This window comes from Xylona heveae (assembly GCF_001619985.1).
Source record: "Xylona heveae TC161 unplaced genomic scaffold L228scaffold_6, whole genome shotgun sequence".
NCBI lineage: Eukaryota > Fungi > Ascomycota > Xylonomycetes > Xylonales > Xylonaceae > Xylona > Xylona heveae.
Genome location: NW_017264198.1, coordinates 1,020,406 through 1,043,152, shown reverse-complemented (window position 1 = coordinate 1,043,152; position 22,747 = coordinate 1,020,406). Strand labels below are relative to the sequence as shown.

The 22,747-nt window shown below is 46.6% G+C and overlaps 7 protein-coding genes across 7 annotated transcripts; 3 read left to right on the top strand and 4 right to left on the bottom strand.

Annotated features, from left to right (window-relative positions):
- Nucleotides 1–794: 794 nt before the first annotated feature.
- Nucleotides 795–2,010, top strand: L228DRAFT_247975 (hypothetical protein). The gene is made up of 2 exons (XM_018332761.1): nucleotides 795–1,770; nucleotides 1,965–2,010. Exon 1 carries the CDS (start codon nucleotides 814–816, stop codon nucleotides 1,549–1,551), a length of 738 nt encoding a protein of 245 aa, XP_018187865.1. The 5' UTR covers nucleotides 795–813; the 3' UTR covers nucleotides 1,552–1,770; nucleotides 1,965–2,010.
- Nucleotides 2,011–6,649: 4,639 nt separating this feature from the next.
- L228DRAFT_268784 (kinase-like protein) lies at nucleotides 6,650–7,514 on the bottom strand (the record flags this gene model as incomplete). Its single annotated transcript, XM_018335195.1, has 2 exons — nucleotides 6,650–7,453; nucleotides 7,506–7,514. 2 exons carry the CDS (start codon nucleotides 7,512–7,514, stop codon nucleotides 6,650–6,652), a joined length of 813 nt encoding a protein of 270 aa, XP_018187864.1.
- A 418-nt stretch (nucleotides 7,515–7,932) lies between these two features.
- Nucleotides 7,933–9,559, top strand: L228DRAFT_239293 (hypothetical protein; the record flags this gene model as incomplete). Its single annotated transcript, XM_018331127.1, has 2 exons — nucleotides 7,933–8,376; nucleotides 8,429–9,559. The coding sequence occupies 2 exons, from the start codon at nucleotides 7,933–7,935 to the stop codon at nucleotides 9,557–9,559; spliced, it is 1,575 nt and encodes a 524-aa protein (XP_018187863.1).
- A 1,432-nt stretch (nucleotides 9,560–10,991) lies between these two features.
- Nucleotides 10,992–12,661, top strand: L228DRAFT_221148 (mitochondrial carrier). Its single transcript, XM_018330260.1, has 3 exons — nucleotides 10,992–11,307; nucleotides 11,374–12,121; nucleotides 12,191–12,661. Exons 1-3 carry the CDS (start codon nucleotides 11,174–11,176, stop codon nucleotides 12,401–12,403), a joined length of 1,095 nt encoding a protein of 364 aa, XP_018187862.1. The 5' UTR covers nucleotides 10,992–11,173; the 3' UTR covers nucleotides 12,404–12,661.
- Nucleotides 12,662–13,038: 377 nt separating this feature from the next.
- L228DRAFT_247970 (ankyrin) lies at nucleotides 13,039–14,124 on the bottom strand. Its single transcript, XM_018332760.1, has one exon. The coding sequence runs from the start codon at nucleotides 13,766–13,768 to the stop codon at nucleotides 13,190–13,192; it is 579 nt and encodes a 192-aa protein (XP_018187861.1). The 5' UTR covers nucleotides 13,769–14,124; the 3' UTR covers nucleotides 13,039–13,189.
- A 1,591-nt stretch (nucleotides 14,125–15,715) lies between these two features.
- Nucleotides 15,716–16,142, bottom strand: L228DRAFT_150252 (hypothetical protein). The gene has a single exon (XM_018329277.1). It carries the CDS (start codon nucleotides 16,039–16,041, stop codon nucleotides 15,817–15,819), a length of 225 nt encoding a protein of 74 aa, XP_018187860.1. The 5' UTR covers nucleotides 16,042–16,142; the 3' UTR covers nucleotides 15,716–15,816.
- A 499-nt stretch (nucleotides 16,143–16,641) lies between these two features.
- Nucleotides 16,642–21,555, bottom strand: L228DRAFT_211284 (putative chromodomain helicase; the record flags this gene model as incomplete). Its single annotated transcript, XM_018329889.1, has 8 exons — nucleotides 16,642–16,771; nucleotides 16,827–20,124; nucleotides 20,186–20,459; nucleotides 20,512–20,555; nucleotides 20,616–20,942; nucleotides 21,008–21,085; nucleotides 21,139–21,169; nucleotides 21,220–21,555. The coding sequence occupies 8 exons, from the start codon at nucleotides 21,553–21,555 to the stop codon at nucleotides 16,642–16,644; spliced, it is 4,518 nt and encodes a 1,505-aa protein (XP_018187859.1).
- Between the last annotated feature and the right edge of the window lie 1,192 nt (nucleotides 21,556–22,747).

Sequence of the window (22,747 nt, the reverse complement as noted above, 5' to 3'; positions counted from 1 at the left end):
AAGATACATCTCAAAGACAAGGGGTCGAGTGCATGTGGTCAATTCTCGCCGCGGCGCCGCCATTTCTCGTTTTCAAAACACCGCTCAGTCGAAAGAGACTCACTGTTCACACTTATTCCCTATTGACCAGCGAGCGGAAATGATTAATAACTCCATAGTACCAAATTCACACTCTTGTATTTTTTCTAGAATGTAGAGATACTTTTTTTACGTGCTCCTGATTTAGCTTCTACGGGGATACAAAGCTGTTCGGTCAATTGTTAACTTGTTGCAATTGCAGGATTCGCCTTATGACTTGTTGACAGATTTTCATTCACATTTATTTTTATATTTTTTTTTTATTATTTTCTTTTTATTTTATTTTATTTTAAGCTTGACGGTTCGTTGTATGTATATCTGATGCGTCTACTGGCGCTCAAAAAAAAAAATAATAATCCACAACATTGGGTTGCCACGAGGAGACACACTTGCCCATCGGCGGGCCGGCGGCCTTTAGCTACAATTACAAGTACAGATAGGAATCTAGGACCCTGAGCTAAGGAAAACTAGACTTGGCGTACCGCGGGCTAGGCGGTTAGATACCACTAAGTTTAGCTAGTGAGTCTGCTACTGTGCCACTAACCCCACGTTATTCTTCGTGAGATTTTTACCCCGCGCGTTTCAAGTCAATATTAGATATTCGTCAGAGCACACATGTTACAGTGAAAACTCGAGTATTCACCTGCTATTCCTTCGGCACCAAACAAATATTTAGGCAGACTCAATTACCTTTTTACATCAATGGCATTAGAAACGACGTTCAAGCAGCTGAAGATGCTGATTGGAAAATCCGACCGGCTTAAACAGAAATGCAAAACTCTCCGGCCAAAGGAAAGCCAGTGGAGCGAACTCGTCGGATTAAGCACCCAGCTTCTCGAAGCTGTCTCCCAGATGCGACAGGCGATCGTGGAGCAGAGGGCGGCAACTACAGGAGCCAGACAGAACAATATTGAGCGACATTGGGCACATGTGCAAGCCTTTAAGAGAAATATTCTGTCAACCACTCCTTCTCCGACAACTATTCCTACTCCTACTCCTACTCCTACTGCTACTGCAACGACTACTACTCCTACAGGGAAATTGAACTCGAGACATTTGGAAACGCTCCGACGGAACATGGTGTTGATTTTCTCTGGCCCGCAAAGAAACTCTCCGGCTGGTTCGGAGAACGTTTTGGATTCCAGAAAAGAACTTACGGCCAGAAGATGCCGGAGAATTCGCCTTTTATCGGCGCATAGCTTGATTACTTGGGGGCTTGTGTATTCGTCGACAACGTGGACGGCAAAGCATATGGGGTCTACTGTGTTCAACAGCCTTCTCGAAAAGGTCGAATCGGATCGGATCCAGGAATGGCCGCCGATAGTAAGCCAGACATTGAACAGACTGAAACATAATGAGCCCTTGCTACGAGCGTGTCCTGAGTATGACGAGTTCCTTAAAGGTCAGTTGTTGGTCCTTCCATGTTCAAGTAAACCTGCCACCCACCCCCCTGGCGGACACAATCACTTCTAGATCCTGTTCTCTTTTCACACCCTTTCCCCTTTTTTTCTGCAATTGAAGAGTGTAGTGACTTTTTTTTTGTTGAAAAAATGAGAACCTTTAGCTCTTGAAAGTCCTTCCGGCAGAAAGGAAAGCGTGGCATCATCAAGCGAAACCAGCCATGAGGATAAGAATGGAGCAAAGAGTCGCGAGAAATTGCCCTGTAAGTTCAATAATGATTCCTTATACTGTCTATTGCCGTTTGGAATTAAATTAGCAATAGCAAATTTGGCGTGGCTGGCGGATGGCCAGTACTGTTCGTTCTCGTTCATGAGGCGCCACATGATTGAAAATCTCCCCGAACCGTTCCGCACAGGGATGAAGTTGAGTAATTTATGGAGAAGTGAAAAGAGGAAAGGGGGACTCGCAATTACGAATTGTCTCACCATGTATCTGCCAGAGACAGTCAATGAGGACGCTCTCTTTGTTGCTAGAATCAGTTATTCTAGTGGGTTTGATCTTTCTAATCTGTTTGGCTTGGGAGATCCAGTTGTCTCTAACGTAGAGGATGCTGCAACGTAGAAAAATACTAAGGAAAAGCCATGGGGTATATATGTGTTGTTGTTGTTGTTGTTGTTGTTGTAAATGATGAAATTTGTTCTTTGCCTCGAGTATGACCCATGGCCCCCCGTCACTTTTTCTCAAACTTAACCTGGGCCCTCATTATAAAGCAAAAATATCCAGCGGGAATATCTCTCGTCACTTCCTTCTCCGAAGTTACCCTTTCAATCGGTTTCCCTTCCGCATCGGTGATGTTGCATGAATGGCCTTTGAACGTCATGACCATATCCTCCGGTATCTCAAACTTGAAATTTGAGATCATTTCCGTTTCTCCGCTAAGTGCCTTGCTCCCAACCTTATCGGACATGTCGCAAGAGGCCACGTACGGCTGGTATGTATAATATAGGCGGAACAACAGACTTAGAAATGCGCCAGGAAGTTTCGAACGAGTCAATGCGATATATCAGACGAGGTACCGAATTTTAATTCCCGATTGCAGAATATAGTTGATCGCAGAGTATAGTTGATCTTCAGGCCCGGAAGCGATGGCGGAGAATGCGGGCGGAACGGGCGGAGGCAGCAACTGTGTGCGCGTGCGATTGTAATGAATTATTCTAGATAATGTGTAAGCATAACTTCCGGAGATGGGGGACAAATAATATATCTGCTTCCTCACAATCAAAGAGTAAAGTTTGAGTAAAGCGCAGCCAAGAGGTTGGAAAGAGAAAGTCGTGAGGTATTAATAAATGACTGAAAGAAAGTAATGACAATAAGTAAGGTAGCTTATAAACAAACGTGAAACAGTGCGTGGTGTGCTGCTTTCTAAATGCTTTAAATTTTATTGTACAAAGAATAAATGATGAGAATGTAGATTATGAGGTTGACATAAATTGTTAAACAAGAAAGAGGTATGTCAAGCATTGGATACTGGTATGTGAATGACCGTGAGACTGCCACGTTGTTGGGCAGCACTATGAGTAACTATTTACCTCTCCATGTCTCATGCCCCGCTTCCTTGCGAGGATTTGCGGTAAAGTGTTCCATTGGACCATTGTGCTTAGTCATCTATTTATATAGTGCCTTAACAAGTAAGTCGCGTGTGAACCTGATCGGCAGTCCCGGGTCGCATCGATTCCTGAGGGGCTAAAGGATATTGTTCTTCAAAACAGTAATATGCTGAAGGAACTACACCAATAGAAAGTTAACACGGCTCGAATGGATAGAGTCAATTGATAAATTCGATAACAGGTACTACAACTACCTTAAACGATATTTTGAAAATCACGTGGCAAAGTGCTCGTAATGTTAGGATATCACCTACAATTTGTTATTCGAGGCCAAGGGGTATGGTGCTAGTTAGCAGCTGTTACAGGGCCTCTATGTACCAATCAGCAGCATGCTCACAAAGTTATAGGATGGTTGAGTTACCTTTGCTCCCACGGCAGGAAAATACATAATGTTGCACTTGTTAGTGGCTTCTGGAGGAAGTACCGGAGCGCTCTCTCATGGGCAAAGTCAAAAGAAATGGTAAGAGGTGAGTTGTGAATGTGCTGTCGCAGTTGGCTCATTTGAGACCAAAGAGAGCGGTGATATTGCTTCAACCAATCTGTGCTGATTTCTGATACTCCAGTCTCGGACAGCTGAGAGAGAAATTTGTTCCTCGATTCACCAAGTACACACGCCTCGTTGGCAAGGGATCTCAAGACTGTCATGGGATGTCCTCTGACTTGTTCGAGCGGGGGTCCAGGTTGACAAATGCGACCATAAGTAAAGAAGGTTTGCGTGTCCTTATCTAGTAAAATTTTCTTCCATTGCTGGTTTTGAATGGCGTCAACGTCCAGCTCCAAGCGGTTAAGGAGGAAGTGTGCGAATTCTACCACAAAGATGTGGTCAAGTAGATGTGAAAATTCCAATTGATTGTATGGGAATGCTCTTGTAGCTTGTGCTTGGAGCCGATCATATCGATCCCTCGACTGCTTTAATTCTCCGTAAAGGCGAGTGAGCGCACTGAAGTGTACTGAACTGTTTCGAAGCACTTCGGTCGTGCTAATAAATTGTTCATAATACCAATCTTTGAGTTGGGGATCAAAATGACAAATTGTATTCGGATCCTTTGACGGCAGGATTGTGTGGAACTGGTCGTGTTCTTCCGGGGTGCCATATGAAACATGGTAGGCAACATATTCTGGGCGAGTCTCAATTGAACAACAAGAAAATTGGATCATCGGAGGCTGAACTGAAGAGGGGTATATCGAGGAGGAAGACATGATTTCCGTTTGAAGTACGGTCTATTGTCCTGCTTTTCCATCAAGTTTAGTTGTGGCCGGAAGGGGGTTTTTATATCGTATTGCCATAAGAAAAGCGAAGGAAAAAGGTCACAGCTACTCACCCATGACTGGAGCCTGGTCTGCAGGAACTTAAGCTTTGCTGAAAGAGTGTATCAACGCTCGTCGTTCCTTTTACATTGCATTGACAGAATCGGGGCTTTCTCCGTGCATACTCCAAGCCTCCTCGGACTTGTAGCAAGGAGTAAAAGAAAGCATGGGATGACCAAGCACGACAGAAAAATGGATACTGATGGCCTTGCAGTCAAGGCAAAAACACGGATGAGCATTATCATTAGGTTCAACTGAATTGTTGATTCCCGTTCCGTCAATGACATCTCGCTTTCAAAGAGGCAAACGTGAAAACATTGTTTTCCTAATTTGGTACGTACGGCAAATGATGTTAGTGAAGCCGCCAGTGGTCCTCGTCCCGTGCCGCTAGGCGCCCACACTGGACTGACCCGCGCGACCGAACTACGGGTTAGGGGCGGCAATGCTTCCAGAAAAGGCTTGGGCATGCCGTTTCTATGTGGGATAGTGATATGAGATAGTATCATTAGTCTCCATGTTCGTTAACATGTCCTGTCTCTTATGTTGTTTGTATGCCCTGTGAGAAAGATCCTTGTGCCCGGTATGCAGCTCCCTTTTGCTCTTGTAAAATTATCCTTGTGCCCGTATAAGTGTGAGCGCTATGGCCATGCCCACGTAAAAAAACCCTTGTGCCCATGCACACGTCTTCTTTTACTCATCATGCACGGATACCGCTGTGCCCAGGCAAAAGTACCCTTGTGCCCACACGGGAATAATCCTTGTTAGCCAAGATTATCCGGTAGTCAATCCCAACACAGTACGGAGTACATCCTGTTTAGTTACAGGGATAGTCGCTTGCTATATGTGACTGTATTCGAGTGAACCTTTTGAAGTCTCAATAAATAATAGTAATTTTTTCTTTCTTTTTCTTGTCACAGCCAGAACAGATATTTGCATTGAGTAGCAGAGAAAAAGTCCGTCAAATTGGAATTCTTTTCAGGCCGTCAGATGATTGTCATAAAATGTTTGGTCCTTCTGAATTGTTATAAACTCCTGAAAATGCATTCACCAGTTTCGATATGCTGCAAGGCTGTCACAATAGCATGGATGTAGACATAAAACAGCCACCCGGGCTCTCCGATGCTTTGTTGGACCTCTATCTATCTTCAACTTATTAGACTGCAGTAGACCAGCTCGCGGCGGAACAGAGCATGCTCGAATAACAATCATACACGGTGAGTAGGACTGCACGCCGAGCGCTTACAGCGTCAGCTCCATGCTCGAATATGGCGATCCCTTTGCCAATGCGTTGCTCCCCGGATCCCCGGATCCCCTCAAAAGCTTTGACTATTTTCCTTCGAATTGGCCAGATGGTTTCTAAGCACTATATGTTCGCTATATGCGGCTGAAATATATGCAAGTTAGCAAGCATGTGCATTTGACCAAACCTGTATTCTCGCTCTCCGCTCTGGAGCTCGATGAGACATTGAATTAGCAAATTGGTCCCGCAGCTGCTCTGTGCTCGGACATACATGCCACCTTTCTTTTGCACTGCCGGGGGAAGAAAAGGCTGTCATCCATTTTCTATTATGTACGATTGTTTTCATGACTCGATGCAACATGAATCCCCCTTGCAATTTCGGCTTTTCTAGTCCTGCAAAGTACCCAATTGTGTGCTACTCGGATGCTCTTGAACAAAAAGCAATAAAGGCTGATCATTTGATGCATTTTGGTGGCAATTATCCTACCCCTCATTTCAAGTACGGTCTATATAAACCACACGATGGGTCTCGTCTTCTTGAACAGCCCCATCAGCAGCATCTTCAAAGAATCCTTCAAAATGTGTATCGAATACACAAACACTACTATCTATACCTCTGGCTGCGTCAATCCAGCTTGCAACACAGTATTCATCACTCCGGGGCCCGAATGTCCCAAAAAGCCTGCAAATGCTCCGAGAAGCAGCTGCCCAAACTATTCAGTGATATATAATCCTTCCACCAGAGCCAAAACCAAATGCCCACAACATCAGGTAAAAGCCTTTCGGAAGCGCGTGTAATTAAAATTCGGAGCACTCTGACTATTTGTAGACTCAAGCTACCACCACTACCGGATAGTTGCAAGGCCATATGCCTCTGCACGCAAACGCTAGCGCACCCACAATGTGGCGATTAAGGGGCAATTTTAGGCAGTTCTGTCCGAGTGGTGTGGTCGAATTACGTTGGAGCCGGCTTGGTGGTTTTGTTTGGACAGAGTCTTAGCCAAGAACGATAGCAAATCCATGATCGTTTATGAATTTCTCCAAATATCTCGGCCGTGTTGTTGTATTCAGCGTGCCAGCATTTGGTGATGACCCGCCTCCAAGCTTCCCTTTTGATCATACTCAAATCAGGGAATACTTTTTGGCAATATAGTTTTAGAATCTCCTCTTCTGATAGCCCTGCATAAGGCATCTTGCCGGCAAAGATTTCGTAAAGAGTAGAACCAAGAGCAAATATGTCACTGCAAACAGTATTTGGGGCGTCTTCATCCCGGGGTAAAAAATGAGAAGCATTTTCCAGGACGAGAGCATCTGAGCCTTTTAAAGAAGAGCCAGAAAAGTCACACAGTCTAAGATTGAGTCGGCCGTCCAGCAAAAATTGTCGAGCAGAAAGATCCGAATGGATGACCTCTTTTTCGTGGATGTAATGGATGGCTTCAATAGCTTGTTGAGCTACGCAAATTCGGAACCGTTCCGTGACTGTATGGTTGTGCAAATATGAGGCCAGATCCCCATGAGATTCATAGCGGAGATCAACGTGGTCGTCCGTGGCCGATAAACATCGAGCTATGCGCTTATGCTTCTGGAGGTGTTGGTAAATTCGAGCTTCAGTCTTGATAGCACGCAAGCTATTTGGATTCGAGGGATTAGAAGGAAGCTTCCGAACTAGCTGGCCGTTAAGTTTATGAACGACACCAAGGTTTCCACATGCTATGATGTTTTGTGGAGACGGCTCCTCGATCGGCTGGCGCGTCTTATACTAGAGGCTTGTCAGCAAACAGCTTAGGGGATTTTGAGGAGCGAAAATTTACAATACACATCTTCTTAGAAGCATATATTATGCTCGCTTAGATGTAGATGTCAGAAGGATCATATAGTTGGATGAAGCAGTAATGGTTTAGCTGAGTGGACTAAGTCGCCGGTGGTGCTGGGAGTTTAAGGGGTAAATAAATAGAAATCCCAAACAGCCGAGTTTGGCTTCCCCACGGGGGTTTATATTTTAACTACAGTTCGTGGATGATAGGCGGGGAGATCATGCTTGGCGAGGTGACCTTTTAATTAGTTTCAGTAACCAGCCTTTTGGCGCCCGCCAAGGGCTACCTCCTCAATCCAATCAGAGACTGCGCAGCGGAGAGGCAAAAGACGTGGAGAGCAGACCACTTGCCAGTCGGTCACCCCTTTATATACCAAGCAACCTGCCGAGGAGATGATACACAATTATCCCTCTAGCCGCTCAGCATGTCGATAACGCGACGTCTCCTTCGACGGGAGATCACTTATGATTCTGCTAAGGGGAAGGAAGTAAATATTCTTCATCAGTTGGGATACTATGATCAGCGAAACCAGTTCTTTGCCCACCTCGATGACAATCACCTTTGGATTCGGAAAGTGGTTGCGTACCATCTAGGCTTGAAGTCCAGTACAGCATGCCGCGTGGCAGAAGTGGAAGACTGGCTACATGGAAGTTTCAACGTCTGCATTCCCGTCGTCGTCCCTTCCTGGAATGACAAACGTGTTCTTATACGGTTCCCGCTTCCATACCGTGTAGGCGAAGCTTTCAGGCCGGGAAATGGCGATGAAAAGATCAGATGTGAGGCGGGAACCTACGCCTGGCTTCAAGAAAATTGCCCGGACATCCCAATTCCACTGCTGTACGGCTTTGCTCTCTCCACTGGGGAAACTGTACGGAAGCGATCGCTATTCGTCTCTGGATACCCTGGCTAACTAGTTCTAGTTTACCCGACTTGAAAATTTGCCGGCCCTTACCCGATGGTTCCAAATCCTTCGTCGCAAGCTGTTATCATGGCTCGGATATCCAGCCCCTTCAAAGTATCTTCGCCGTCAGACCACCAGCATTCCCCCAAATACCATTGGTGCTGGATATATTCTGGTCGAATATATTGAAGAAACACAAGGTGTTATGCTTTCCAACACATGGGAAGATGGCCAGCATGATACCAGACTACGTACAAACTTCTTCCGTGGTCTCTCCCGAATTCTTCTAGATATGAGCCGGATTCCTTGCCCTAGGATTGGTTCATTTATCATTGACAATGACGGATTCTTGAAGCTCGCAAATCGACCACTGTCGATTGAACTACAGCAATTGGAGAATGAGAATATCCCAACCGACATAGGCCGTGACTACACATATTCCACAGTTGACTCCTATGTGGTGGATCTCCTTGGCGTTCATGACAACCGCTTTCGGTATCAACCAAATGCTGTGAATGATCTTGGTGACTGTATCCATCAACTGTCTACGCTTACTGCAATGCGGACTGTTTTCCACTCATTTTTCCAAAGAGACTTTCGCCGTGGTCCTTTTGTTTTGTCTCTGAGTGATATCCATCAAAGCAATATATTTGTGGATGCCGACTGGAATATAACCTGCCTGGTGGATTTGGAATGGGCGTGTTCAAGGCCGATTGAACTGGTCAACACTCCTCATTGGCTAACGAATAAAGGTATAGACCAGTTGGTCTCACCAGAATACGATGTTATTCGAACAGAATTCATGACAATTCTGTCGGATGAGGAAGAGAAAAAATCTTCTGCAACGCCAAGCAACAATTTATTGCCACGCCTCTCCAATGTCATGAACCGAAATTGGGAATCAGGAACGTTTTGGTATACGTTGGCACTCTCTAGCCCTTCTGGTGTGTTCACTATTTTTCGGGAGCACATTCGGCCCTTATTTTGCACAGACAACATAGAGGAGTTCAATTTGATCATGCCATATTTTTGGGGAAAGAGTATGGTATACACTGCAGGCTGCAAACTCGCAGATAAGGAACAGTATGATGAGCAGCTCCAACAGGCATTCGAGAATACATCTTTGGTTGGAAAAGACAACGTTCTGTGAAAGCTGCTTTTCACTTTCTACCAGAACTTTCTTGGTTTTTGTTTTTTCCTGGCCCAAATTTAGCCTGGAGAGCTCCGTCCAAAGACCTCATTGCCTTATCAATCTGGTTATCCTCTCGTGTTTTTTGGGCCGCTTGGCCCGAAGAACTTAGTTGTTGCAATGTCTTGAGGTCGGTTCGAATTCCGATGGCTGCCAGCTTCCCCTTGCCTGAATTGGGTGGAGTTTGATCAGTCATCTTGAAGTTGAAGAAGCTAAACGCCCTGAATATTCAGCAATACATTTATGGCTAGAAATTAATCGTCTTACCAACTTGTATCTCAAGGCCAGAAACCACCGTACAATGTGGTGCTTCGAAGATTCAGAGGTATGCGCCGTTGGCATAGGAAGAGTGATGTGGACACTGGAATTGGCATTTCTTATAGAGCGATCAGAATTTCTACGTAATTTTTTTTTTGTTATTTATCAGGCATCTAGATACCCCGCAGCGAGGCATAATCTGCTTGTCCAGTTATTAAAAAGATACCCCCGCTTTGCTTGTGATGATGGCAATTCTACAAGGATTCTTTGGCCGTGTACAAATTGCGGCTTGCGGCGCGGAATTTCATTATCCAATCAAACAGACTTTCAGCCTTTTCCCGCAGCCTCGTTTTTCCTAACAACAAATGAAAGCTGCAGGTATTACTTGCATGTACAGCCTAAATCAGCCTCTTGCAGAAGATTGATGGAAGTTCTAGGCAGCCGCGAGCAGATGATCGTGAGAACATGCCGTGGATGGAGGGATCTTCCTCTCAAATCTTTTTCGAGCCCATATATTGTAGGATATTTCGTAGTCTGCTGGATACAAATATGCCTCCCTCAGTGTGGAAACGCCCGATACAAGATACTTCAGAGGCCCCGACCCAACTTGTTAGATGTAGTACTGTAGCTTTGAGCATGTCCACAATGAACCAAATTGTGTGCCGCTCGTTAGAAGTATATTTAATATTCCCTCAACTCCGTGTATTACATGTTGCAACACTATCCCAAACAGAAGACAAAGGCACTTGTCGGAACAGCCAGTGCTACACCCAGCCGAAACCTTCTCTCATTACCAACACATGCCGTGGAACTTATTCCGAGCCAACAATTAGGTACTATATTTAATTATGTTTGGCGCTGGGAGTAAAAGTCCCTGAGATTAATTGTAACATAAACAAAGGGGACAGAAGCAAAAACGATAGCAACATCGTTAAGCTTCCCCGTGGGGTTAAAGATTAGCGACTGATAAGCGCGGGTTGGTTAACGATTAGCGGGGTCGCCAGTTATAGTTCTACAGTAGCGTGCTTTTCCTCATTGGAGGTATAACTAATACTTACTCTGCATAACTGGATAAGTCTTGCAGCTCGCTCATTTGTGAAGCGAAGCCAGGAGGGAAAGATGACACCCTTTTGTTATTGGAAATATGACACCAACGAGGAGTCGCTTTTCTGCAGGTTAAATAATAGGTATTGCGAGCATAAACTGCACTGAAGGATCTAAGTTTTCTGGCAATTCAAGCAGTCTCTCTTGCCTCGTCGCCGCACATGCCTTTTCCCATCGTCTTTCGACTCTCCGGTGTTTGGGACAGCCCACAGAATGCGTCCGGCCGAGTTGGAAAATCCTCCCCAAGAAGCGCTACTGCGAGACCACAAGTCTTTAGGTAACGCTGAACTCGTCACTCTCAATAAGACATCTGCCACGAAAGCCTGGGCTCACTTCATTGCTGGCGCGTAAGCATATCCCCACTGGATTGTCCAATGATGGCTCTCTTTTGCTAACATTTCCCCGGCTGCCAGGAGCGGCGGGATGGCAGCAGCTGTCTTTACCTCGCCTCTCGATGTGTTGAGGACTCGTTTGCAGGCCGACTTTTATCGGTCACCTCCGTCTATTCATACTTCTGCTACGCCGATGTCTGCTCGTACTGTCCAGCTTCTCAATTCCTCGTGCAACCATTTCCACGAAACACTCTCCACTCTCTCTACCATTCGGCGCACAGAAGGCTGGCGCGTTTTCTTCCGCGGACTCGGTCCAAGCCTGACTGGAATAGTCCCGGCGAGCGCAATCAAATTCCACACCTACGGCAACTGTAAAAGGATCGTTTCAGAGGCAACCCACTGGGGAAAGGACGAGCCCATGGTCCACATGCTTTCCGCTGCAGCCGCTGGAATAGTTACAGGGACGGCCACCAACCCGTTGTGGGTTATCAAAACAAGACTTCAACTCGACAAACCGTACGGCAAGGCGGGTGGCATTCAACAGCGTCAATACAGGAACAGTCTGGATTGCCTTGCGCAGACAATGCGAGGTGAGGGTATCAGAGGCTTATACAGAGGTCTCTCCGCTAGCTATCTGGGGACAATCGAAAGTACTTTACATCTCGTTCTGTACGAACAATTGAAGATTTCCCTTGCCGGAATGGAGTCGGGGAGGTCTGGCCATGGCCGAGATGATAGCGCCAGGGGTCAGGTCCAAGCAATGGTCCGTATGAGCAGTGCTGCGGGGATATCTAAGCTTCTTGCCGTTCTTGTGGCATACCCTCACGAGGTATTACCCCTTCTGGTTGGCCGTTAGTTGTATCTATGCCACTTACTAACTTCTAATTGCGGAGTTTAGGTTATCAGGACGAGATTACGTCAAGCACCAAGCGAGAATGGACGCGTTAAATATACTGGCTTGGTCCAATGCTTTCGCCTCATCCTAAAAGAGGAGGGATTCCTCTCCATGTACGGCGGACTAACTCCTCATCTTCTGCGCACCGTACCAGCTGCCGGTATTGCCTTGGGCGTGTATGAGCTGGTACTAAGCTTGTTTGGGATGCCTTTGTAACCACCTGAATTTCCTTTTCTTTCAATTGTTTGCTTTGCCATGTTGTGAATTCGAAGGCAAGCTTTGGGTTGCATTTAATGTTTCTCTGGAGTCATCGTTGCATAACAGGCTCGATTCAGGGTTTGTTAATGGATCTAGTTGTTGTACACAATCGAATCTGAAAAGCAGGCTCTTTCATTTTCTCTCCCCTCTAAGTAGCGAAATGCAAATTATTACCCATCTCTGCTTTCTCTAGCACAGCATAATTTCATTGGGTGGTTATATCAAGATTTTGTTCATCTCTTTTCTCACCATCTACTGTCAAAATTGCATGTAACCAAGATGATGTTGTCCAGCCAGCTGGAGTCTGTCCGTCCCTACATTGGGACCCAGGGTCCATATAAGATTACAACTAGCGAATGAACAGCGCTTGTCGATCACGAACCTAGCGAAATGGTCCCTGGGCTAGTCAAGTTAAGATTTTACGGGGGGTCGGCAACCTTCGCTTGACGGGAACGTTTCCACGGCGTAGAGACCACCAATCCGATAACATTTTGGCTATTGTGATGCTTGCCGTTAGCTAGCAACCCCCACTGGTAGTAGTTGCTTGGGACAGAACAAGCTCTAGTAGCTATTACAGATTAACCATAGCATTTAGGGTTGTCAATTTAAATAGGTTTATTTGCAGGCAAAGGAAAAATTATCAGTCATGCGTACTGCTTAGAACGTTACAGGTCCATGTACAAGCTTTGGCATACATAAAGGCATCTATTCATGGGCTCGAAGATCAATGGTGTTTTCCATGCATCATCGGCTTACACCGCGGAGACGTTCCGCCACTTCATTGTTATTGTAACATTCAGCGATATCAACAGGCAACTGCCGTCGCACATCTCTCCTGGTTGGATCAGCGCCTCGAGCGAGAAGAAGATCGACCACATCCAGCTTGCCCAGCCTCGCGGCCTCATGAAGAGGGGTTCCGATTCCAAATGGCTTTTGCAATTCGTAGCTGGCGGGAGAATTCTCGTACATGATCTGATTGATAGGTGCGCCTCTGTCGAGGACGAAGGCCAGGACGTCAATACAATCTTTTAGGTCTCTCCTGACAGCATAATGCAATAACTGCCCATGGTCGATTGAGCCGCCGTGCTCAAAAAGTAATGCTATAATACCAAAAGATGCGATCTGAACGGCCACAGAAAGTGGTGTGAGATCGAGGACACACGGTGCATTTGGGTCAGCGCCTCGTTCGAGTAGCCACCTGCAAAGCTTCTCGTCGTCAAATGATCGTCTGTAATCAGTCAGACACCATCTTGCAGCATGAATGAAGGGTGTCGAACATGAGCGGCGAAGGAGTTGTCCAGTTGATTGGTTTATTAATGTCATATCCGTGCTCCAAATAAAGCGTCAGAAAAGGATAATTTCTCTCGTTGATGGCATTCTCCACGTGGAAATTTTGTATGCGAACACCTTGAGCCAGCAGGAACCTAGCAACGTCGATCCGATGATGCTGCTGCGCCACGGTGAGAGAATAAACAAAATCGTTCGGAGAAAGCTGATGCGAAGCATAAAGCTCGCGAACTCGGTCAACGTCACCAGATTTAGCCGCCGCTTTCAATTGCTCGAGTTCTGGGGCAGGTTTCTGGGCGTAATACGTAGGATCACAGGTTGGAGGAGGGTTCCCAACAACTAAACTTGAAATATCTACTTCATCCATTTGTCGTTCCAACATTGTCTGGCGGTATACAAGGTAGTGGAGAGATCTCCCGTTGAAGGTGACCTATTTCGCCTGTAGATGAATGCGCCACCGTGCGGCTAAGGCTCACCTGCATACTCGTCAGCTATCACCCGGATAGATTTTTATCCGTCGACACCGTATGTTACAGTACTAGCCCATAAATGACGGCAATTTCCACAAATGCCACCCCAACCATCCTCCGGACCACAAAATATATTCATGGATAACTCAATGAGAAATTGATATTAGAACTTGTATTTTGGCATATAAATAGAGTAGATAGTGACTTTAAAGAATATCAATTTATTATTGCTAAATCCTGGGTCAGTATTTTGTGTACCATCCACCTGCTGCAATTACTGCCTCGATCCGTCGGGGCATACTCTCCACTAAAGAAACAAATATTTCCTCACTAATTGCATCCCAGCCTGCCTTCAAAGCATCAAAAAGTCTTCTCTCAGCCCTCCAATCTACCGATGTATCGTCAAGGAGCTCTGGATGGTGCTTATAAAGCCATTCTTTAAGCATATGCCAGGCGTGCTCTATAGGGTTCAAATCTGGTGAGTACGGGGGCCATTCCATCACTGGTATTCCATGATCCTGAAGCCATTGTCGCGCAATTCTTGCCCGGTGTATTGAGGCATTATCATGCATGAAGGTGAGGCCTGGCTCATAGATCTGGGGGATCCCTTCTTCAAGAACTGAGATATATGATGCTGCACTAGAGCCACCCCGAGCGGAGAGGGGATCTCCTGGCATATCAATTAAATCAGTCCTCCCACCAGTGTAAAATCCACCCCAGACCATGATGGTTAAGTCCCTGCCCTTGCTGTATGGTTGAATCATAACTTTCTTCCATTTTTCATGTGGCTTTCGGAAGACCCAGCAGCGCTGTTTTCCTGCACCACGCTCCACCAAACACTCATCTGTCCATATGATGGAATACCACTCCTGAACCCAGTCGCGACGTGCCAAACACCATTCATATCTCTTCCGTGCAGCCTCAGGACCAAGCCGGGGCTTTTTTTGAGCGATCCATTTTGAAATTCCAGACTCTCCAAGCATTCTTTTGATGGTGTTGCAGGAGACATCAAGCTGAACTTCTTCGATCAATTGCTTATAATTTATAGTTGGGTCTTTGCGAATTAATCGCTCAATTAGTCGTATTGATCGATCGCTCAACTTTTTAGGCCGTCCAGGACGTTTTTCAGGGCTTGGATTGCCTGTATCATGGTAACTTTCCACCGTACGTTTGACAGTGGAGTATGGTATTTTGAACTGCTTAGAGATCTCAGCATTCGTATGCTTCAGTTTTGAGGCCGAACAAACTGCAACGCGTTCAGAGTTACTCAGCTCTCTCCGCCTAACAATATTGCTGGCAATTGGAGCCAGCGGCCTCCTCAGCATGTTGCTGTCTATTGTTGAATAAAAATGCTCATGATGGTGGACGCGACGCGTCGGAAGAATTGCCGTGATTTTTGGCGAGGTACTGTACAAGACCGATGCTGAGGTTAAAAAAGGACCGCACCAAGGACGAACAAACAGCTTATAGTAGTGTTTTGCGTACATCAAAATGCCGGAAAAATGAGTGAAGACAACGTTAGATAGTAATGGTAAAGTGATCATGTGATGTATTGTATGTAATGTACAAAGCAGCACTTCCGAGAAGATTTAGATGAGAAAACCCTTGAATATTTCATCTAACCAACAAGTACACATTCAGAAGGGGAATAAAAAGACGAGCCATGACCGAATGAGGTAAGCACATGATGGAAAGTAACGTGTATTTGAGATGAATGCATCTACCCTTAGCTTCTTGCGTCTTGACTATGATTGAACAGCCATGAAATAGGATGATCTGAAAAAAGAAAAAAAAAAAAACAAATACCCGTAGAAAAAAGTAAATACTGCCTTCTTCCATGCGCTGCTTTGGTATGGTATGAAAATGACACAATATAGAAGTTATTTGGTATGAAGCACAATGAAGAAACAACCAAATACGCAACGCAGTAACTGTCAGCGTAGATGGATTACCCAAACGCCACTCAATGAAGAAATGGATTGAAAAGGCACCTAAATGCAAGAGGTGCAATCCAGGCCCTTAAAATAAAGGCATGCGGTTTTCAGTGTGTGAAAACAAAATAAATCAAAGCAAATTCCGAAATGATTTGCGCGCGCCGCTTGTCACCGACTATCGAAATCGATCGTTTGATAATACCGCAACGCCAATAGAACTGCATGAAACAAACTCCTTTGCTTTTGGATCTGGCATGTCGAGAACGGAGGAGATTGAGGGAGTGGTGTGGAGGAGTGAAGTCTGCCATAGTACAAGATGCTAAATATGAGCCGTCGAAATGATCCGATGAGATGTGAGAGCCTGTAAGGAGTGTTGTTGTAGTTCGAAAATATTCAACTTCTAGATTTGGCCGTCTAGATCTGTGTCGCCCTGCTTTTAGATATTCCTTTTCATAGAATTTCCCAAGGCAGGAGTCTTGCCCTGCAAGTTCGACGTCTTTGACGGCTAGGCGGGCGGCGCCTCCTGCTTCGGGGCCTTCTTCGTTTCTAAGTCCGCAGCCTCTATCCTTTCGTACATGCTCTTCAGGTTACTGCCAGGAGTTCCCGGGTTCGGCCAGTAGTGGGCTACATATTCCCTATAATTATTGATTAGCTAAATTATTTGCACCCAGACCCACACGGCGCTCTTACCAGAACCGCTCCTCTAGAGAACCACCCGACCGCTCAGGTTCGGCGCGAAGCAGATCTTTAATGAAATGTCCAATTTTCGTGAGCTCTATTTTGAGGATCTTGGCACGCTCGGTCTTATTTTTGACACCGTCTTTGGTCGCGCTCTGAACATGTTTCAGGCTCTCTCTGACGGGCTTGAAGAGACCACGGAGGACCTGGGTGTGATCATTCGGTTCATTGTCAATGCTGCGGCGATGATGGTGTTGGCGGTCTTCCGACTTGCGGCGCCGATGCTTACTTTCCTCGTCCCCTCCGCCATGTTTCCGCCGACTGTCAGGTTTATTTGGAAGGCCGTTTTTATCATGCGAAACTCGTCGTTCGGCATTGTGGCGATGTTCACTATGACTGTGTCCACGATTTCTGGATTTCTCAGCCTCGCGCTGTCCTCTACGCAACGAGGGAGCCGGACTCGCTGATACGCTGGTGGATTTTTCCAAACGGCGACCAACACCATTTTTCCGGTTGTTCTTATGATGATTTTCGACCGCTCGTCTGGCTGCAGAGTTCGATCCGTTGCTGGTCTTTTCTTTAAGGACACTTAATAGATAGTCGGCACGGCGGATGAGGTGGACAGCTCCTGGTGACTTAGCATTTTTCTCCTCTCCCTTCATCCGCTCTTCTTTCTTGTCAACTCTATGCTCTTCCAAGAATAATTTGTCGCTCAAGCCTAATTCTGCATCATCACGGATCTGCGCCCAGGCGCCGAATCCATGTTTCACAATGCCAACGCAAAGCATGCCGTCTTCTCTAGCGCCCCAGGGGCAAGAATAATGCGCAGCTTTGGAAGCTTCTGGAACACGAAAGTTCTTTTGATCAGGGGCGGATTCAGTAATTTCCTTGAGCATACGCATCTCCGCTGGTCTCTCGAGCATTGTCTCTGCATTAATCCGCTTGACGCCCTGATAATCAAAAAGGACAGCTTTTCTGTCTTTCTTTGTGATGGATTTGTTCGCTTCACGTTCCATGGCCTCAACGCGTGTTTGCTCTTCTTGAACGAGCTGCCGACTAGTATTCAAGATCTCGTCGAGTGTAGACTTCAAGACCTCTCTGTCTCGGTTGACAAGTTTAGCATCCTCGACAATTTCATCCCCACGATTCTCTAGGGAGCCATAACGGAGGAATGCTCGAATAAGATTTCGGACCTCTTTCGAATTCAAAGGTCGCTTGGGATCCAGCTCGGCGCTGTCATCCTCATCGTCCAGAGCAGCGCTCTCTGCCGCCAGGTCCCTCGCTCGCTTCTTAGCAGCGCGCTGCTCGCGCTCATCCGACGCTGCCTTGCGCTTTCTCGGAGCATTTTGCTCAATTACGTCGGCAAGATATTTTTCATCTGCTTTACGCTTCTCTTCTGCTTTGAGTTGCTCTAATTGATCCTTCGGAATGATGTCATCCCACTCTAAATCGATCTTGACATCCATATATTCGAAACTCTTGAGGAATTCTTCGCCGCCATCGGCTTCAATTCCTGTGGGACCCTCCGTCTTATGCTCTTCGGCATTTTCAAGAACAGAGTCGATGTCAAGCTCCTCAAGCTTCTTCTGGTTACCAGATTGTTCAAACATCTTTTGACTTCGGCGTTTCAATATCCGCGAAATATCTTCAGAGGAGGTAGGTTCATTGACAGAGCGGCCGGCGCGTGCCATCTTGTCACTGAGCTCCTTCGAATCCTTATCGGTGACGCCGCGTTGAATCGTGATGAATTCAAGCATTAGCTTGTTGCGGGCGCGTTCGAGGACTTCTTCTTCAACAGTTTCCTTTGAGACCAGTCGGTAGATGCTGACAGGGTTTTTCTGACCAATACGATGAGCACGGGCCATTGCTTGGAGGTCCGCCTGCGGATTCCAGTCCGAATCAAATAGGATTACCGTGTCTGCAGTCATGAGATTAATCCCCAGCCCACCTGCTCTGGTGGAGAGTAAGAAACAAAAATCTGTGCTGCCAGGGGCGTTAAAGTGATCAATTGCCATACGACGTGCGCCGGCTGCAATCGTTCCATCAAGACGTTGAAATTGATGGCCACGTAGATGAAGATAATCTCCAAGGAGGTCAAGCATTTTAACCATCTGGCTGAAAATGAGAACCCGATGATTGTCCTTCTTCAATTTGGTCAAGAGCTGGTCAAGGAGCATCATCTTGCCGCTGCTTGTTATGAGCGCCTTGAGCAAATCGTCACGACGGAGACTTCCACCAAGAATGCGTTCTTCCGCATTTGGAAACATAAATGGATGGTTGCTCGCTTTCTTGAGTTCCATCATAATATTTAGGAGCGATTGTTTAGGGCCCGTGGCGCCTTGGTTCAGCGCAGCGTAATTTCGTGTCAATATGTTCTTGTAATACTCCAACTGTACATCAGAAAGCTCCACACGGATAATCTTTTCGCTCTTTGGCGGTAAGTCATTTTCGACCTTTTGTTTTGTCCTGCGCAACATGAATGGTTGAATAGCGGATGTTAACTCGGCGAGCTTCTGTCCGGCTGCCTCAGACTGCAAATCCATGTTCTCATCAATAGCCACGTGGCCGGGCATGAGAAAGTCCATCAAGGCCGAAAGCTCTCCAAGAGTATTTTGCATCGGTGTTCCAGTGATGAGCAATCGGCTAGGCGCTTTAAACTCAAGGAGCTTATAGTAGAGCTGAGATTCCCGATTTTTCAGTCGATGAGCTTCATCAACAGCCATGAATTGCCACTTGATTTGAGAAAGGAAGGCTGCATCCGCGAGGATATATTCGTACGTTGTAAGGAGAACGTTGAACTTGGCCCGCTTTGCATTGCCGTCGATCAAAAGTTCGTACTCCTTGATGATGTTTCTGGCAGTCTCGTTTCCGTTATAGACGACGTAATTGATGTCAGGAGTCCAATTATCGAGCGTTTCCGCCCATGAGGGCATCGTAGACAGAGGCACCACGACAATGAAAGGGCCCTGTTGGCCACGGTCGTGGCGAAGCCAGTTCAAGAATGAGACGGTCTGCACGGTTTTCCCCAGACCCATTTCGTCAGCCAGTATGACATTATTGCCCTTGCACCAATTGTAGGCCAGAAAGTTCAGCCCAGTAACCTGGAAATCTCTAAGCTCGCCGAATTTAATGTACGATGGCTGTTCTCGGATGCGTTCAAACCGGCTTCGGGTGGCCCTATTCGACTCGCTGCGATTTGAAATGGGAAGTTGTGAGGTGCGATCGAGAAAGCGATCGATTTCAGTCTGTGCGATTTCGCTCACCAAGGTGGCTGTCTCCCAAGTGCACGAATCGTAGAAGAGGCCCTTCCCTAGATCGAAGTCAGAAAGAGAATATTCAATGAGGCATGAGGATGACCCTAAAGCACGTACATTTGACATAGTATTCCGTTTCCTCATCTCCTTCTCTAGTCCCGATGACACGCTCGACATGCATATAATCATTGATAGCATCAGCGTCGCGCTCGCGATCGAGATTCCATTTCTCCTTCTCCTCCGGAGGAATGTCAGGCTCATGAAGCATATAGATCTCCTCGGTGACGATCTTTCGGAAGTAATTTTCCAAACGTCGAAAGCCACGATACCCAGAAAGCGAAGCGCTTGTCTCCCAGGTCGAATGATAGTGCGCCTTTCCTTGCCATTTAATCTACGTAGCATTAGCGGCAGAAGAACAGAGCAGAAGACGGTAGTGGACTAACAAAAAATTCAAAGTCATCTTTTGTGGGGTGTGGTTTATCTTTGCCTGAAGCTATCATTAGCCAAAACCTAACAAGTAAAGAGTGACAATTGGGAGTTTACTCACCGGTATCCTCCTTGAACCGATGATTGAGCACAGCATCAATTGCAGGAGCATCTTCATCGACCGCAGCCGCCCAATAATTTGGTGTCATATACTCAGAATCCTCCTCACTCAGAAAATCGTCATCGTCATCTTCGTTATAACTGGTGACTTTTGCGGCTCTTCGGGTGGAAAAGCGAAGTTCGGCAGGGGGCGGAGCCAGAGAGGCTGGCTGGAGCTGACGACGCGCCTTTCTCTTATTTGAGCTTCGGCCGTGGCGGGCCCCATACGTGTCCGAGTCAGATTCAGATTCGGAGGGGGACTGAGTCATGGGAGTAGCGGGTTTTGATGCTGCCGATGAAAGCGTTAGAAAGCCGGTCACTTTTCTAACCGCGTACAATGCGGGAGGATCTTACATTTTCGAGAAGCTGTCACCTTTCGCCGCTTGCGAGCAGTGATTGCGTCTGAACCCGAATCATCGTCCTCTGAGCTTTCTTCAATCTAACACCTTGTTAATGTATAGTTGAACCTCCGAGTGCGCAGTGACCTACAATTTGGCGGTTTGTTCGGGCACGTCCCTGTGAAACTATTAGCCACAGTAGTGGACAAGAGCTTGTTCAACACATACGCTTCTCCGCAGCCCATAGAGTTCTGGATTGTTCATAATGTATTCATCATCCTCAACACCCATCTTCCGTTTGGTCGGCTTTGGTCGATCCTGCGAGGACGCACTGGATTCGCGTATGCCATTGGTGGCGGGAGGAGATTCCACGTCAAAGTCGGCGTCTTCAGAACCGCTCTCAGAATCGTCCGATGGTTCAGAGACCTCAATGTCTGGATTCTCGTCCTGGCTCGACGGGCCGTCCACTTGATCGACTGGAGATGATGAGCGGTCGCAGGTTTCGGGATCATTGACAGCGGGATGCTTACTTTCGCTTTGCGATGAGATTTCATCAGCAGTCATAACGTTGCTCGCTAACGGAGACCCGTGCCCATTTTGAAAGGCCGTCGAATGGGCCGGGTTCGTAGGGGATTGGAAAACCATGCTACCCGCTGTGGAACAAGAACGTCAGCAGTTGATTGAGAAAGAAGAGAGCGTCGCGCTGGAAAACAAGTGGTGCGACCAGACAGCAGGCAATCACGCGATCAAAGCCCAGCTCTTGCTTAAGTACAAAGAAGCTATGGTCCTCTGGGATAGGTCTTCAAACTTTCCAAAACAGGCCTCTGTTGTGGTGAGACCGAGAGAGACGGTGAAGACGAGGATGGAGGAGCAAGGCAATGGCACCTGTGACCGAAATTTCCAGTTCGACTGGATCAAGCAGACATGAAATAGGGTAGAAAATGTCAAGGAAGCATCGTCATGATGAATCGGACGGGGATATGACACTATTTTGATGGATTCCGATAATGAGGCCGCGTGAGTGAACCTCGGGCGGCAGCACCACGCAAAGAGGAAAAGAGATAGGAAAAGTTAGAGGACTTACAAGCCATGGCTCCGAAGGCCTTCGGCCAGAAAGAGATCGTCCGAATCCGTCGTGTTTGAAAGTTCGGAAGGGTTTGGATTTGGGGGTTCGAAAGTAAGAGTCGTGATTAAGGTGGAGCGGAGTTACATGTTGGAGAGTCTCGTCTTTCTTTGGAGAGAGTTCGCTGCGGACAATCAGTGAGGCGACACTAGTCCTCTTTAGGACTTACCACCGGGGAATCTTCTGCGAGACAATAGCGAATTATGTAATCAATGACTCAGCAACAACCTGTACCCAATCAACGACGAGCTATTCCCGAATGGTCATCGCTTCTGTCCAATTTGTTCCACATTCACGCATCGCCTTGTCTCTCACGAGAATTTCAAGGTCGTCATATAACTACACGCGTGGCACGCACGCAACTAGATCGGAGGGTGATCTAGTTGAAGGACTTCTATTGGGCTTCTCAAATTTGGCCTTGGTGTGTTCTTCTGCTCAATCAGAAGATTTCTTTTGGCTCTTTGCTACCACCAAGTTACATCTCCGTGCGTGCTGGTCTTTTTAAGACCTTGAATTTTTAGCCCAAAATGTCTGACAAGTTGACTCGGTGAGTATTCTATGGAGAAACAATGCCAATAATGCCAGAAACTAACACAATCATCTTTATAGTATTGCTATTGTCAATAGCGACAA